We start from the raw sequence: 17036 nt of genomic DNA, 5'->3' as shown, positions 1-17036 counted from the left end.
AGTCCGGCTCTTGACCAAGAAAAACCCCCCCCCCCTCCCCAGAGAAGCCCACATAAACACCCTCGTACAAGTGATTTCGGCGCGCGTTGACCCCTTGTCTGGCAGGCAAAAACGGCGGGATGGCTGGGGTTCGCCTGAGTGGTTCCAAAGGGGCCGCAATTGCTGCTTTGGGCCTCTTGCCCCGGCTCTGCTCGTCTGCCTTCCCCCCTCCCCCCGGCAAGTCAGTGGTCAGTCACCATGTCTGCCTCTGCCACACACACACACACACACACTCTCTCTCTCTCTCTCTTTTTCTTTCCCTCGTCCTTTTGTACTTGTACTCCCAAGGCCTCACCACGCTCTTTTGGATTCTTACTCCCCCCCCTCCCCCCCCCCCGGCTCGCGACACCGACGCTCTTTTTTCTTTTCTTGTCCCCCCGCCCTTTGTGCCTGCAAGCCTTTGGCCTACCACTTCTTGCTTAACCACAGTCTTTCCCTCTGACCACCACGAATCACAACAATAAGACCATGTTTCACCGCACAACGGGCGCACTGCCCGCCCTGCTACTGCTTGCCGTCTCCCGCCTCGGTACGTGACCTGGTTGCGCTGCTTACTCTTGTATTCGTGCTCTCGTTGCCGATGTGACTTGCGGATGATCTCTGTCCGTTGCATGCTGACTGTATGCGCCCGCCAAACAGCCAATGCGGCCTGCGAGTGCGGATACTCGCTCAACACCACCACCGACGCCGATCACGCCGTCTTCACCGAGCTGCAAGAAAACGACTTCTTGCACGTCGACACGGACAACTTCCGCGAGGTCGGCTGGCAGCCCCAGGTCTACAATGTCTCGGCCGTCAACGCACGCGGCCCCTTTGGCAAGAACATGGAACTGCACAACGTCGTCGCAAACCCCTTCACCAAGTCGGACGTCTGGGCTGGCGATGCGGATCATGGGGGCGACGCCGGTCTGGAGCTGTGGGTGCGCGGTAACAATTCCAATGGCTTCGTGAGCGGCGCGGAGATGGTCAGCCAACGGACCGATGCCCTGCATGGTTCCTTCCGTATTGGCATGAAGCTGTCCAACTCGTCTGGCACTTGTGGTGCCTTCTTCTTCGTACGTCGTCCACCCTCTTGAGAAACAGCAAAGCAAAGCAAAAAAAAAATGGCCATCCGGGCGCACAGCCAGCACACTCCCACTAACCATGCACACAGTACCACAACAACTCGCAAGAAATCGACATGGAATTCCTGTCTCACCAGTTCAACGGCTCCCAGGGCGCTGTCAACCTCGTCCTCCAGACGCCAGAATCCGTCGCCCATGGCTACGATGCGTCTGGCACCGCCGAGTTCAAGGTCCAACCCCTCCCCTTCCGCCCCGATCAAATGTTCCACGAGTACCGCTTCGACTGGACCCCTGGACGCGTTGCCTTCTACGTCGACGGCGCCTTCTTGTACGAGGTCACCGAGAACGTGCCCACCGAGGGCGGCGGCATCTTCATGAACCACTGGAGCAACGGCGACCCATTGTGGTCTGCAGGCCCGCCCGACAGCGACACCGTCATGACGGTCGCCTACACCAAGTTCTACTTCAACTCGACCGACACGGAGCGCTCGCAAAACGACTACCGGGAGCGATGTCCCACGTACGATCCGGCCAAGGTCTGCGCCATTCCTGCCCAAACCACGCCTCCCGACCCATCGCTGGGCCCCGAGGCCGCCAAGTCGTACTTTTTCTCGCGCGAGGAGAACATGACGCCTGGTCAGACCGTCTTTGGCAACGCCGCGCCTGTCTTGGGTGCGCCCACAGTGTCAATAGCAGTCCCATTACTCGTCACTCTCCTCAGTTGGGCGCTGACATAGTAGTGCCGGATCAATACTACATAATAAGATTCTTTACAACCCACCACGCACACACACTACCACCTCCTTCCCGTGTTCTCCCGCCATCGCACCGTCACCGACTGAACCTGTCCTTGATCAACACCCACGGGCACATTTACGAGCGTATGAACGGCGTTTTCTCCCTTCGCGCGATTTGATTCGCCGCAACTTTTACCATTACCTTTTATGGCCATTATCCGCGCACGCCACACTTATGCATCCCGTATTCCCGGATACGACGCCTACTATTGCGGCAGATACCCCCCACTGTTAGGCCCCCCCTTTTTGCTGTACCTGCATATTTTACCACTTTACGGCTTTTTTATACTACACTTTTTAGTGCACGCACATCATACTACGCTTCTTGTTTATACCTTATTTTCTGCTGCGTTTCCCAAGACGTTCTGGCTCGTTCGCGGGACTTTTGAGAGTTGCTTCACTTGCGTCGCATCGCTGGGCATATATACAATTCTCTCCTCCTTACTCCCAACCTTTCCCCCACCTGCCCTGCGCGGTTCTCCACATCTCTCTCCCTCTCTCAAAATCCAGCGCTTCGAGTATCTTAGCAGCCAAGCACACAAGAATGACGTCGCAAACGTTTTTTTTAATCCGCTCCGTTTCCCCTTGTCTATGGTACTCTGTCGCACACGACACCTACAAACTCTCGCCAGTTATATAATTTCTCGGGCGCTGCTCTGTTGAGTGAAAAGGGGCGAGTTGGTGTTGTTGGTCGTTTACCGTCTGGTCCGCCGCACCGGTTCTCGGCGGATCGAGTCCGGCCCTTTTTTTTAATGGTTGGTTTAAAAAAGAAATGGAATCTCAAATTGGCCAGCGGCATGGACGGATCGTTTTGAGGTTTTTTGCTGCTCCTTTGGACTATGGGGGTTTGCGGGGTTTTTCTTTTAGACAACCGGTGGAAATGGTTACGATTTGAGCCGATTTGAGCCGATTTGGCATTCTTGCTTTGTTGTGGATGCATGCGCCCGGGAATGGTTTGCGTCATTTGTAGGGACGGGATGGCTTGGATGTGTTGTGTTGGTGGTGGTCGTGCTGCACTGCATCTCCCCCTCGTCCTTTGGATCGGGTCAAGGGACTGTGGTGGCCAAGCTTGGTTTGTGCACGACATGGCATGGTCTTGCGACTTTTGTTGCATGGTGGCCGGGTAGTTTTGATAATTGGATAGAGAAGAGAAGATGATGTACATTCGGCATGCAGCGTTCGAGCTCCATACAAGACATGGATTCCTTTTTGTTTGAAACCCTTTTCCAATGCCATTATGACAATGCCAATGACGATGACGCTTATGATTTCCTAGGGCAATCACGCTACTCACTGGATTAGACTGGACTAGACTGGACTAGAGTCACTAGACTAGACTATGCAGCTGCTGTTGCTGATGCTGATGCTGTGCTGTCCGTGGTGTTGGTGTTCAGTACCCAAACTGGTACATTGTAACTATGATGTACTGTGCTGTATTGCAGCACTGTGGCTGCGACTACCAGTCTGATTGGGATTGCCATGGCCATTGGAAGTGCCATACCCTTGGCTTTATTCAGCACTGAATCATCACTTGAGCCAGTCTTGTCGCTATAGTACTGTACCACTCCATGTCCCCTAAAGCTTGCATCACACCCCTCCCTCCCCTCCTCCTTATCATCCATGGTACGTTTATACCAAACATCGCTCCTCTTTGCCGCCATTGTACACCATACATGCCCACCACACCACTCGCACAGCACCCACCCCAGCGCCAAAAAAAACCCCCCAAAACGCCACACCGGCCGGCCAAAGCCCCATAGCTTGTCGCCCTCAAGCATCTTTGCGCCCGTCTGGGCAGCGCTTGGGAGATGAGGGGATATGCGAAGGGGGCGATGAAAAGGTAGGGCTTTACTGTATCTTGGCCGAATGGTTGGGCCCGGTCGTTGGGAAAAAGTGTGATTCGAGTAGAAAACGTCGTCTTCCATCACATTCCGTTTGAAGGGGGTTTTGGATACCCTGCACCATTGTAGCTCTACTAGTGGACGGTGGAATTTATAATCTACAGTAGAAACCCCCTAGTAGGTGTACAAGATATTGCAATCATAGTGTTGTAGAGCTAGGGCGTCCGTTACGTGAACGCGTGCATAACGCGCGCAGCCTTACTAGTACCTACCTACCGTATGGTACCACACATACTGATCCTCGTACCGGTACCTGCATCTCGCTTCCCATTTCCAACCTCCTGTTCTCCACCATCTCCCTATCTAGAGTACCGTACCTATACACATATGTGACTGCACATCCAGCAAACGTTATCCTTGACATTCCTATCATTAAGCCACATTTCTCTCAAAACACAACTCTTGGGTCCCGTCCGTGCTGCAGCTTTTTTCAATACCATCCGCCCCCCTCCCTTTAGCACCTGGGTTGTCAATATTGCACAAGCAATTGTGCTAATGCTGGGGATGCTACTATTGGGGAGACAGGCAAAAGGTGGTGACGCTTGGTGCGGCTTGTGTGACGGTGGTCTGTATGCGAGGTCGGTAGATTGGGAGGGGAGTGCAGAAGGGAGGGGCGTGGAGGGTGGGGGAGGTAAGGAGAAAGTGGGGGAGTGAATGGCGTGGGGGGGGAGGAAAGGTGAGGGAGAGGCGCAGGGAGCGTGGATGTTGTGGGTTGTAGGGAGCAGCAGGGGATTCTAGTGAGGACATTGGAACGTGTACGCATACCTTTGGTTTTTTTCCTCGGGTTGGCCTACAGTACCTTGGGGTTCTCGGGGTTCGTGGGTCCTTGATCGGACACCTTTGATGATGTGATCTCGTACGACCATGAACAGGCTAAGGCGTTCACCCCCATGAGCTCTTCCACCACACTGCAGCTCGAGCGACTCTCGGGTCAGATTTTGCACGACTCCAAGTCCCGTGCAACCTCCCAAGCCATTATCATATACCTCCCCCCCCCCCCCGACTAGATGATTCTGTTGATCTTCGAGACAACGCCTTCACTTTCGTTGACGATATATGTTGATGACATCTCAAAGATGGTTGTGGCTCCTTCGATTCTCTTCTCCCGTTCTCTTCTCTCGTTCTCTCCCTTGCTCCCACTTCTCGGGCGGCGATGATCCAGACCAAGGAGAGGCAGAGGCAAAACTCAAGCTGTAGACGTGATTGGCATTGCCAGAGCGATGAAAAAGGCAGGAGAAGACGTGGTGATGATAGTTGCCACCCACACTTGTGGCAGTCATACCTGGACGAAGCTGAGTTGCTCCTTCCCCATGACCTCCCGATCGGTGTGTCAATCGCTATTCACATTTCTCACCACCAACTCTCATTCCACCATCTTACCAACATCCCACATCCCCCCTCGCCCATCCAACATTCAACTCTGCACCAATTTTTGGGTCTTTTTCGTCACTCTTTACTCTATAGTTTCGTCCCTTTTTCGGGTTCATGCCTAGTGTTTGCTTCGTCAGTGTCACCGTTGCCCTATATCACGCGAATAGAAGTTCCAAGCAAATAGATTGCAACGGCTCTGAAGGTATTTGCCTGTCAGTGTTGGGCACGAAGCAGAACTTACCGTGGTACCGAACTGCAAGGCGATAGCGCCCACGCACGCACTCACGCTCCAAGCCTTGAGGCACAAGCAACATCCAACGCATCTGGAGAATCGAAATCACCTTGCTGGAAAGATAAGCCGTGTGATGACTATGCGCTCCATTGTATTGCACGCGCTCATTCTCCCTACTGTGTCAGCTGGTAGGCTGTTCGCCGACGATGCGTACCTCGAAAGTGCTTGGGAGGCTTCCACCGTAGCGAATGCCTCTCCCGCTTCACTGCCACGATCAGATATTCCATTCCAGACTATAACAGCTGAACACGAGAATATAGAGTGAGCTCCACAATGCCTCATCCATATACAGCTCACAGACGCTTACAGTGATACAGGCTCCGACAAGCACCGGACGTAGCTGCCAATGCTGCCCAGCCACCTGTTGATCCTAAAGCGATGCCGGAAAGCCCTGAGAATGCAGCCAAACAAGTAGAAAGTTCCACGGACCCAGCACTGCCTGCGCCTGGGGCAGCGTTCCCTGCACCAGCATCATCAACCTCTACCGAACTCCCACCCGCCAACCCAGACCCAGTAGACGCAGCACTTCCAGCAACTGAAACCTCATCCCCAATTCCAGCAAGCAAGTCCCCCCCAGAAGCCGCTCCCATGCCTGCACCACTCGTCGCCCCCCTTCCCTCAGCCGCAAGCCCCATCATAGCAGTCGTAGCCAGCGCCAGCGCCAGCGCCGCCACCACCACACCTCCCTCCCCCACAGGCGTCAAAGGCGACGACTACATCTCGGTGCAATGGGTCGAAACCTGGATTGGCGGTACATTCAGCACCTGGGTCCCCGAGACCTGGACCGTCCACTTTCCCTCACGCACACCTGGCCCAGCACCAGGAAAGGGCGAAATCGGCCTGGGCACCATCGAGGGCCAGGCCGGTAGCACGAGGACGATATATGAGGGTGCGGCGCCTACGCCGGCTGCGGTGTGGGCCAGGGGCGTGGCTGCTGCTGTTGGGATGGGTGTGTTGGGTCTTGTTGCGTGAGGGGTGGTGATGCTGGAGACTGTGACGCGCGGTGGGGGGTGTGAAGCAATTTGGTATGGCATAGTTATATGTGAACGAATACATGGTAAACGTTCAGCTACACTTATGACTGAACAGAGTAGGCGGGAGCCACCAAGCATGCACAAGACTACGAAGATATCAACGCGTACGGCGGGCATGGGACAGAACAGGGCTTTGGGGTTTTTCAAACAATGAATTTGGCTTAGATGGGCATGATGTAGCCGGCTACTTTTCACATGTACAATACTTTTTTCTTCGTCTAGAATGAAATACGATTTCGCTCAATGTTTTCTGTCTGACAAGAGCATTGGTGACGATCGACAGGAAAGAAAGAAAAGGAACATCTTCACCTTGATAAACAGTCAGGAGATTACATAGCACAAGTACTAGGAACAGATGAGCCATCGTCCACTATGCCATGCGTATACCGCGCCGCATCACAGTGACCAAATTTTCATCAAAGCTACATGCAATCATCATCATCACCCTCAATGAAAAGCAATTTCAACCCTGGCCCGTTGTCGCGGTTTGCCAATGCAGTCATCTGGCGAGGGCGCGTGGCCACGGGGATTCGGACGGCGGTGGATGTGAATTTCGGACGTGTTTGGATGACGCTGATGGTGTGGTAGGTGGCGTCTATGGTGACTTGACCGTGCACTCGCAATAGGACCGTGGTTTCTGTAGAGCGAGTGTGGAGAACTTGGGGGGCTGGATGGAGAGGGTGGGTTCAGGGGAATTGGTGGGGTGGTTTGATGAGGTTGGTTTAATGGGCTTGAGGAGGTTGGTGGGCTATATGGGGTTGGTGGGGTTTCGGTGGTCGAGGATGACTCTCGATAGTGTGTTTGACGGGAATGAGAGAGTTGGGGTGTTGAAACGTTGTAAGACGAGCTACGTTGGCGGCCTTGAGCACTTTGCGCGTGTGTATATCGACCCGAGGCTTTATCAGGCTGATTGTTGAACAGCCAGGACAGTAGGTTGCGGGATTGGGCAGTGTCGGGCACAATGGGTGTGAAGTCGTAGGAGGTTTCTACCGTTCGATGTCGACATATTTCGTCTGCTATTTTGCGGCAAATGGTGAGGGCATCGCAATGTTTGGTGGCACCTCGTGAGCAGTTTTGCGGGCAGCACTGCGTTTCTGGATTGCAGTGTGCTCCCAGACAGTTGCTGCGTTGCTGCTCGGTCTCAAAGCTAGTGTCCAGTGGTGAATGCACAGCCGTATTTGCGAGTGCGTGGCAGTGCTCCCAGGCTGCTACATCACTCTTTTGGAGATCCGCAAGGATGGCTCTAATAGCAAGAGAAATAACATTACATCCGGATGTGCTGATCTCTGGCTGTAAATCCTGGCCCACGCCTGCTGATACCAGCCCGAGGAGCGCATAGATGTAGTCCTGCCCACGGGAGCTCCAATTCTCCCTTGCTTGGTAGATGACACTGGCCAAGTCCATAGCAACTGCGTTTTTGATGTTGTAATCCATGATCCTGGCACAGTCAATCTTTCTAAAATGCGCACGGGTAAGCGTGGCCATGACGGCGAGCTCGAGAAAATATATCTCTTCCTGACCACAGACAAGCCGGTTCTGCTTGGACACAGCAATCTCTTGTAGGATCCTGGTACGAATGAATATGTTATCAACAAGAATGTTAGTCTCATTGACTGCTCACCATGTGCGCGCCCAGTATGGTTCTTGAAGAAGATGCCGTATTGCTAATTCGAGTTCTACAACATCCTGCACATCTTCATTCTGATCTTCATCCTCATCCCACTCATTTGGTGTTCTGAATCTAGCAGCACGATGTTGGGTTGAACTATTTTTAATGAGACGCATGCTGTGATGAAGCGACGGTGAGCCTATGCCTAGCCAAACTACAGTCTCTCTGGCCCCAGCATAGATCTCCTTCATTTGTGACAGTTGTGCAATCTTTTCTGGATTGTCATCGCGGTGAACCTGGTTGATGCAAAGGGCATCAACCCACCAGTATCCGGCCCATTGATGTGGAGCATGGACTTGTTGTAGCGAGACGTGGTGGAGAAAGTCGTATAGATTGGATTGTACCTGACTGACAGATGCATCGACCAAAATCTGACGCGTTCCACAGTCTGACCAAGCGTATGAGAGTGCTCGATAGCCATCCTCTGGAGGCGATTCCCGATTGAAGACCATCACAGTGCATCTAACGCCATTCTCCCCGTCATGCGGCAGTACGCGAATAAGCCTGATCTGATTGTCGGGATCCTTGAGTGCGGGATATTGCCAGCCCTTCGTAGCTGTGTCCTGAGAGTAGACTGCGGTATAGTTGCCTTTAGTGATAGCAGGCAGCTGGGAGGGTGCTGTGGTTTCATTCTCGTGCGCTGTGGAGCTGGATGTGCCAGAATCCTCCAGAGACTGATTTGACGATCGAGTATGAAAATAATTGAAAACGCGTTCAAACATGATGCATGAAGGAAGTCACTAGACCCGATGATGGGCGTACGAGGGGACAACAGAGGGTTTTACGTGTGTGATTTGAAGTAGTCAAGAGAAGGGTGAGAGCTGACATAGCCACGTTGCTGCGCCCATGGCTTGCCGACCACTGGCGACGCCATGTCTTAGCAGATGACGAAATGGCTCTTTGAAATACCTGAACCGAGCTGGAAAACGGTTGGAAAAACGGATTAATTGATGATGAAATCCAAGAGTGAACACTTTGCTGTCTGTGATGTTGGCAATGACATTGGTGGTCCCAGAGAGCTTCCCCCGCACTCGTGATCTTCCCCGTGACCTTGGCCGTGATCTCGTGACTCGTGGCCGCCCGCAGAGAAGGCTCGACTGACTCCCTCCAGGGTTGCTAGCAGCATTATCAATTATCAGCAACAGCAGGCCAGGCGGAGATCAGAGAGGAAACACTGTCGCGATAGACCGAATCTCTCTCTTCCATTGATTGAGCCGGTGCCCACTCTCCATAGACACGTTTGCTTTCCCCATACTACCGTACGCCGCTGCGAGTAGGAAAGCGACTCAAGTCAGACCCAGCTCAGCCGCCGGTACCCGACCGAAGACCGCCAACATGTCCAGCACGCAAAGCCCGCCAGGACCGCGGGGAACAGCGGGCGCCCAACACACTCGCACCTATCAGGCCTGCATTCCTTGTCGCCGGCGCAAGGTGCGATGCGGTATGTGTCCATGGCTCCAGCCTTGCTCTTCCTGCTCTTCCTGCTCTTCCTTGCCCTCGACCACCTTCACCACCTCCACTACTTCCTTCTTCTGCCAAGTCACAAAAGACATGTGTGCTGACCTGCCTGACCTGCGGCACCCTCAGACCTGGGACCAGTAGTAAGTTAAGCCTGCGACTAACCATCGCTACCTGTACTATCTATCGCTGGGCCCACGGCATCATTGATACACAGTACAAGTGCACGTGAGCATCCTGTTGATAGAATTGTGCCTCTGTAGGACCACCCCCACGACCCGCCCTGTGTGCGCTGTCGCCGTGAGAGCAAGGAGTGCTTCTTCTCGGCCACGCGTCGCAAGAGGAAGACGGACGGCGAGGACGACTTGGACGATGTCGACGACTACGCTGTACGCAATGGCAGGAAGCGCCAGCGCTCAGACGACGTGCGCCCAGAGCCCACCACCATCACGGCGACGACGACCAGCACCGCCTACATCTCCCAGCCCTTGACTCCGGGCGGCTCGGTTGGCCGCTATGAGCCTTTGCGCCGGCCCACCACCTCTGCGAGCCACGACCGCCAGCAGAACGACGAGGAAGACCAAAAGGTCAACAACGAGACCCTGGCTACGCTGCAGGCGGGCGAGGTGTACAGTGGACACGATGCGCTGAACCTGCTGTTCGAGGCAGCCGGCATGAACAGCCACCACCGCACCACTAGCACTTCGAGTCTTCAGCGGCCGACGCTGGGCAGCACGCCAGGCTCGCAGAACAATTTTGCCAGCCCCCAGCCAAACACGTCCAACATGCGGAGCCACTCGCGCGCCGCTCCCGAGCCAGCCGTCGATCCCGCCCTCCACCAGCCCATCATTCCAGATCCGCCGAACGAGCAGGCGTTTGCGGATGCGGTCAGGGCCTGGACCAAGTTTCGCTTTGTGCGTGCAGGCTGGCTCACAGCAAAGGAAGCCATTGCCTACATCGACTATTTCTACACCTACCTGTCCCCCCTAACGCCCATCGTCGTGCCGGATTACCGCGACCATGCCTTCCACGGCAAGATGCTGAGGGAGGAACCCATGCTGGTCATCACCTTGCTCACCATCTCCGCAAGATACTCGCAACCCAGTGGCTCCTGTGGCGTTGGTGCCACTTCGCGCTCCTATCTGATTCACGAGAAGCTATGGAAGTACCTTCAAGGCATGATTGACCGCATGATTTTTGGTCAGGAGCAGTTTGGAGGTGGCTTCTGCGGTGCAGGACAGCAGCCGGGATCCGATGTGAACCCCTTGTCTCGCAAAGGCCTTCGAACGCTTGGCACGGTCGAGAGTTTGATGTTGCTCACCGAGTGGCATCCGCGCGCTCTTCACTTCCCACCTGGCGATGACGATGACGAGCTCGTCCTACCGGATGACCCGTACGAATCGGGCCCCAAGGCTGACATGTACAAGGAAATCGGCGATCAGCGGATCGATAGCTGGCTAGAGCCATGTTGGCGCAGTGACCGCATGTGCTGGATGTTACTTGGCAATGCCATGTCGCTGGCCTTTGAGATTGGTGTTTTTGACGAGACGAGCGAGACCGAGTTTGAGGAAGCGAATCAACATCTTTCGCATGCGACTGTGAAGGCATATTATCGACGGAAGAATCATTTACGAGACCTGCTCATCATCTACGTCACACAAACGAGTGGAAGACTGGGCCTGACATCGATGCTTCCCAAAATCGACGCGCGCGATGAGAGTCTGGCCGGAGGTCCTACTCCCTTGGAACTCTATCAGGAGCGCATCAGCCGCATCAAAGCCCCTCCACCACAATTTGGTATGCGATCCGACGGACAACGTCTCCCCTTGGAATCGATTGCAACACAAGAACGTCACGCCGTTCAAGATCTGGTGCTAGACTTCTGGCAACGCATCGCCAAAGTCATGGAAATGGGAAACCTAAAACTCTTTTCCAACCGCAGGAAAACTCGAGAACTTCTCAAAACAGGAAGCTATGAGGAAATGCTCAAGTTCTTTCAGGGTCCCTTGCAGGAATGGCGAACATCGTTTGATCGCGCACATCAAGTTCCCGCTCAAATTCGCCATGTGCTCATAATCGAATTTGAGTACACGCGCGTTTATTTGAACTCGCTTGCCCTGCAAGCGGTTGTAGAACGCTGCACGCATAATACGCCAATGCAGACGCATGCCCAACCCCATGGCGTTCCGAACAGCAACGGCAATGCCAGAACCGCAAATGGTACCGATGATGGCGGCGCAATCCCCTTTTCCACGCTTGTAAAATGGTACGCCAACGACCGCCATTACATCAACGAAGTCATCGATGCCTCGCGCAACGTACTCCGCGTTGTTGTTGACGGTCTCTACCCCGGTGGATACCTGCGTCATGCACCTGTCCGCACCTTCTTCCGCATCGTCAGTGTGGCCATCATCCTACTCAAGACCTTTGCTCTCGGTGCTACCGAAGAAGACGTCGCGGTTTCCCTTGGCCTGCTGAGCGATTCAGTGGATGCGCTCCGGACGAGTATCGTGGATGATGTACACGTGGGAAACCGCTTCGCAGACCTCGTCGAAACACTGACCCACCGGATTCGTGCTCGCTTTGTCCGTGTCGCCGCCAACGGTTCAACTGGCATCTCGCGTGCAGGCAGCAAAAGTCCCGGCCAAGCACCCCTTATGCCGCCTCCCGCGTCCGTAGGAAACAACAACAATAGTATTAACCCCGGCTATATCGGCGGTGAACCGAACGGCTTCACCTCCATCCCAGGCTCCGCGTCCCCTTCCCTAGCCACAGGCGGTCTCGCAAACGGCTCAGGTCGCGCAACTCCCCTCTGGGGCATCAGCGTCGAGCCCTATGATCCAAACAGTAACTCCATCTCCATTATGCCGCCACCCGGAAACTACAACTTTCCCGCCCCCTCGAATGGCAATCCCTCCTCAGCCTCCAACAACGGCCCCAACAACACGGGATCGACGTGGTCACAATGGGCGAATCACAACAACAACAGTAACGGTGGTTGGGGCGCCGGTGGCCACGATCAGGACTGGCTTGCACTGCCCCTGGATCCGCTGCTCGATCAGTGGGGCGCGGAAATCAATCAGACGGCTATGGGGCCGGACGTCGGGGGGATGGATATGTTGGATATTTTGCTCAACATGGGGGGGCCGCCGGGGAGTACGAGTTAGATTGGGAATGCAGGAACGTGAGCGGGAGGGGGATGGGGGGTTGGAGTTGGATTTAGTAGATGGTTTGGGGCTCAAAGGACGAGGCCAGTATGGCACGAGGATAAAACACTGCCAAGAATGAGATTATGATGATAATGAAGATTATGATGAAAGGGGAAATTTACAGAGTCCCCATTTTGTTGGCACGGCGAATAGCTTGCGCCGGCTTTGATTTGTAACTTCTGGGACCCGGAATTCTTTCTCTTTTCGACGGCTTCTGGAGTCTGGAGCGCGGAGTCTGGAGTCTGAAGCGCAAAGGGCATATGTTCTCGTTGTGTTGGTTCGGATAGAGAGGGTTGTGTTCTCCTTCCAAGGACTAGGGGATATGGATATCCACGGCCTAGGTTTACCAGTGTTTGTTCAATGTCAATCAAATGCAAAGCTGCACGCAATAGAATTCGTCGATGCATTTACGCGCCCCGTGTTATACACAGCTCATGGATGGTTTTTGCGCTGGGGTGGGAGGGGGTGTTTGGCTGGGAATGGGGCTGGGGCTGAGGTGGATGAACGACGTGTGAGTATGTGTGGGGAGGAGAAGGATGTGGGTACACTGAACATCCAAAGTTAGGGTGGTCTGTCAACTTGGTGATTTGCCAGACTACCACCAGGCATAACAGCATACTTGGGTTGGGGTTGATTTTCCAAGTTGGCACAGAGTCCTCTACTCTGTTTTGCCATCCTACCTTGCATCTTCCTTGACAGGAATACTACCATCACACCTCACGCAAGTCTCTTGATCTCAAGGGCCATGCAAAAGTGCCACTACCAATACAAACACCAACAAATTACATCCATCTCCATCTCCTCAAGATTCAAAGCCACCCGTCATGTATACCAAGCCACATGGAGCAATCCATTTCTTTGGTCTAATAGGTCCAGTTAGTTTCACTCGCTCATGCACTCCCAAAAAGTAACAAGAAGAAGAGGGGAAATAGGAAGACAAAGGCCAAAAAAACATACCCTAGGTCGACCACCCTCCTCACACTTCGGTGCCTGCCCAGACCACTGCGCAGCCCGACACTCGCCACACTCCTTCCACGTCTCATCATCATACCACGTGCAGCCCTCATATTCGAGCCGAAGGCGGTTACGTTCCCAGTCAAAAGCGCCAATCGTCAAGTTCTTGTACGCTTTGACGCCGTGGTTTACAGTCTGTTTCTCCTCGGGCCCAAGCTGGAGATTCTGAATGCTTGGTTGACGGCCATTGTAGAAGCTCGCTTTGACCTGGCGCTGGTGCTGGTCGCAGTAGTCGGTGAGGGTGACGTGAAAGGGGAGGATGACGATGGTGTAGCGGGTGCCGTCTAGGTCCCAATAGTGCTCCTTGATGGTGTCTACACGTGAGCGGGAGGCTGTGACGAGGGATTCTGGGGAAGTAGTGGGGGGATTTGTGAGGGCGTGGACAGGGTTGTTGGGAGTGGTGGTATCGATGGATGGGATGTTCTTTCTCTTAATCAGCTTTGGGGTTTCGATGTATGGGATGTTTTTTCTCTTAATCAGCTTTGGGATGTCGTAGGGCATGGGCACCGGACCGGCGCGTGTAAAGTCGAATATGCACGAAGCTATGTAGGACTAGGAACTGTTAGTATAGATGCAATTGATGCTAGTAAGCGCACCTACTCTCGCAAATATTGGCTTGGATTTGCAGTCAGGCTGATGACCGTTGCCCTTCCATCCATTGACGACGCAGAAGCCACAAGCCTGACTGTTGAACCTGTCCATGGACCACTTGCAAGTTCCGAATTGAAAATTGAGAACAGCTGCAGATTCGTCAGTGCATGCTATACAGCGAGCTATGGGGAGCGTACAGCTACCGGTACCCATTGTCAATTTCACTGGTCCAACCTCCGTGTTTACAAAGTACGCAGCCCCAGGGTCTGACATATCTGGGATGTCGACCGAGGCGTGGTCACGGGTGTTTATCCACTGCAATCCCATCTTTTTGGTTTGGTTATCACAATATTCATCGACGGTGACGGAGAAACCAAAGGTCGTTCCTCTAACCGTGGCCAACATCAAGGCAGGGTCTGAGAGCTCCTCGTGCGCGGTGACGGGCTGGGCCTCTGAAGGAGAACGAACACCAGCGCCACCCACAATTGGACTGGCAGTTGCAACAGAGGCGAAGATGATCCCAAATAACAGTGCTAGAGGAAACCTCATCGTGGCTACTTAGACTGCCTTGTGCGACTTGAAGGTGAGTGAATGTAAGTGGCGGTTGAGTGTCCACCTTTCATGACTTGGTCAGAGAGTGTGTACCTTTACCATCCTCATGTAGAATTGACTCACCTTGGCTGATAGAAAACTATATGGAATGATGTTGCAAATGAGTGAGCACGAGGAGTCTTTAAACGCTCGAGAAGGGGGTTGAGTATCATGTATGGGGCTAGGCAAAAGGCACCATCACAAACGGCAGGAGCGTGAGCACGGGCACTTGGAATCGAGCAAACAGTCAGGAGGCCAATGAGATAATAGTGTTGGAGCCTGAAGTGATTAGTCCGACACTAGGCAGACGGCTATTGGAAGATATCCAAGTGCAACGCAATACAATCACATGTGGAGGAGTTGCATGATGTGAAATGCAGACAGGATAAAGTGCAAATGAGAACACGATTGAGAGTTGGAGTGATGAATGACAGTGTGAAAGGTATTACAATTCAACTATGGCATTATCTATGCGTTAGGAGGCACAACACAGTGGGTATAAGATAGGAAGAGAGATTTGGACCAAACATCTGGGAGTACCAGTACCAGCACCAAGTGAGGATAGTAAATGAAACCAGCTCGACATACGCACAAGAAATAGAGAACAGTAGTGATGGGTAAAAATGTGAACTACAAAAACAAAGGAGAGATTAGCGTCTGCTTTTTCGTGTGCCATTGCGACTGGGCCTCTCGTCTCTCAGCGGTTGCTGCATAGCTTGCCGAGAGCCAGCCATCTGATTCTCTATATCAGGCACCCGTCTCCCATCATAGGAGCGCTGGGGTTCGCGGACAGCGTCATGGTCATCGGCGAATTCGTTTCGCCGGGCACCGGCCTCGTCGTCAAAGTCGACATACACAGAGGCAGGGCGAGGTCGACGCTCTCTGGGCAGCTGAGAATCCTTGGCTTTGAGCTCGTCGGGCTTGTAGACCTTGTCGAGATGTTCTTCGAGGAGGCGGACGTTCTTGCCGTTGCACTTGACGGCCGCATCTGCAATGTCGCCGATAAAGGGAACAAGACCAACCAAGAAATCAATCGCCAGATTGATCAGCATCATGACCAGGACACTTGATGGCAGGCCACACTCGATCTTCCTCATGCCTCTGATCAAGTTGAGTGCGAGGGCAGCATCCGCAAAGTCGCCAATAGCGGGCACAAGACCGATGACCGAAGCCCAGCCAAAGCGGATTCCAGCAAAGGTGAAGAGAGCATAGTCGAGCCTATAGGCAGTTTTGCGGGCTTTTGCAAGCACATCGGCATCATGGGGTGGGATGTAGGCTGCAATCTGCTTCTTTACTTTCTTGGTCTTGTTGGGTTTTGTCGGATGGGGGATCACTTCGTAGTAGGGATCCTGTACGTCATCAGTCAAGGGTCAAGGGGAAATGGGTTGAAAAGGAGGAAAAAGACGGGATATTTACATAGGGACCGGCAGCATCCTTGCTCTTGTACTTTTCCATCTCCTTGCCCAGCACCTTCTTCATGGCATACTTTGCGATGAGCCCAGTCATGGTGGTGGCGGTGTTGTTGGATGTGGACTGCAGTAGAAGTGGTGCTTGCTGTGTTAAAGGGGAAGTCGAGTTGAGGTGATGATGACTGTTTACAAGAAGATGTCCAAGCGGCCTTGGTTATATGGCCCACGGATCAAACAAGATCCTTTGCGAACAATGCGATGTCGCGGCAGTCCAGAGTCAAAGGTGGGCGGGTTGTGTGGTGGTTGGCTGGCGGTTGTTGTTGGCTAGAAAATGTGAAACGGGCGCGTCGCTCTCTATGTATAGACGGCGACGGCAGCGGCCGAAGTGATGTGGCAGGCACGAACAAAGCAGAGCAGACTTTTGACAAGATCAAAGGTGAAGCATGCAAGACAGGAATTGTGAATGGGGCATGGGGGGGGGGGGGCCGAGCGACCGTCTTTATTACATCACCAGGCTGGCGGTGAGTCGCTGGCTAGGACTTTTTACTCTAGTAGACTGACTGTAGAGTTGTTGTCGACATGCAACATGCTGCCCTG

At 53.6% G+C, this 17036-nt stretch overlaps 8 protein-coding genes across 8 annotated transcripts; 3 read left to right on the top strand and 5 right to left on the bottom strand.

Moving 5' to 3' along the window:
- Positions 1-507: 507 nt before the first annotated feature.
- IAQ61_005649 (uncharacterized protein) lies at positions 508-1840 on the top strand (the record flags this gene model as incomplete). Its single annotated transcript, XM_003839915.1, has 3 exons — positions 508-568; positions 679-1094; positions 1193-1840. The coding sequence occupies 3 exons, from the start codon at positions 508-510 to the stop codon at positions 1838-1840; spliced, it is 1125 nt and encodes a 374-aa protein (XP_003839963.1).
- A 1397-nt stretch (positions 1841-3237) lies between these two features.
- Positions 3238-3678, bottom strand: IAQ61_005648 (uncharacterized protein; the record flags this gene model as incomplete). Its single annotated transcript, XM_066096873.1, has 1 exon — positions 3238-3678. One exon carries the CDS (start codon positions 3676-3678, stop codon positions 3238-3240), a length of 441 nt encoding a protein of 146 aa, XP_065953224.1.
- Positions 3679-4744: 1066 nt separating this feature from the next.
- Positions 4745-6608, top strand: IAQ61_005647 (uncharacterized protein). Its single transcript, XM_066096872.1, has 2 exons — positions 4745-5725; positions 5782-6608. Exons 1-2 carry the CDS (start codon positions 5538-5540, stop codon positions 6434-6436), a joined length of 843 nt encoding a protein of 280 aa, XP_065953223.1. The 5' UTR covers positions 4745-5537; the 3' UTR covers positions 6437-6608.
- Positions 6609-9146, bottom strand: IAQ61_005646 (uncharacterized protein). The gene is made up of 2 exons (XM_003839919.2): positions 8120-9146; positions 6609-8065 (listed from the first exon to the last, which is right to left on the bottom strand). The coding sequence occupies exons 1-2, from the start codon at positions 8887-8889 to the stop codon at positions 6946-6948; spliced, it is 1890 nt and encodes a 629-aa protein (XP_003839967.1). The 5' UTR covers positions 8890-9146; the 3' UTR covers positions 6609-6945.
- A 356-nt stretch (positions 9147-9502) lies between these two features.
- Positions 9503-12792, top strand: IAQ61_005645 (uncharacterized protein; the record flags this gene model as incomplete). The annotated part of the gene is made up of 3 exons (XM_003839920.1): positions 9503-9608; positions 9755-9768; positions 9889-12792. The coding sequence occupies 3 exons, from the start codon at positions 9503-9505 to the stop codon at positions 12790-12792; spliced, it is 3024 nt and encodes a 1007-aa protein (XP_003839968.1).
- A 924-nt stretch (positions 12793-13716) lies between these two features.
- IAQ61_005644 (uncharacterized protein) lies at positions 13717-14349 on the bottom strand (the record flags this gene model as incomplete). The annotated part of the gene is made up of 1 exon (XM_066096871.1): positions 13717-14349. One exon carries the CDS (start codon positions 14347-14349, stop codon positions 13717-13719), a length of 633 nt encoding a protein of 210 aa, XP_065953222.1.
- A 51-nt stretch (positions 14350-14400) lies between these two features.
- IAQ61_005643 (uncharacterized protein) lies at positions 14401-14988 on the bottom strand (the record flags this gene model as incomplete). Its single annotated transcript, XM_066096870.1, has 1 exon — positions 14401-14988. The coding sequence occupies one exon, from the start codon at positions 14986-14988 to the stop codon at positions 14401-14403; it is 588 nt and encodes a 195-aa protein (XP_065953221.1).
- A 692-nt stretch (positions 14989-15680) lies between these two features.
- IAQ61_005642 (uncharacterized protein) lies at positions 15681-16536 on the bottom strand (the record flags this gene model as incomplete). The annotated part of the gene is made up of 2 exons (XM_003839922.1): positions 15681-16379; positions 16447-16536. The coding sequence occupies 2 exons, from the start codon at positions 16534-16536 to the stop codon at positions 15681-15683; spliced, it is 789 nt and encodes a 262-aa protein (XP_003839970.1).
- Positions 16537-17036: the final 500 nt, after the last annotated feature.

Source organism: Plenodomus lingam (genome assembly GCF_022343315.1).
Source record: "Plenodomus lingam strain CAN1 chromosome Unknown contig_22, whole genome shotgun sequence".
Lineage (NCBI taxonomy): Eukaryota > Fungi > Ascomycota > Dothideomycetes > Pleosporales > Leptosphaeriaceae > Plenodomus > Plenodomus lingam.
This window is presented reverse-complemented; position numbering and strand designations above follow the sequence as displayed.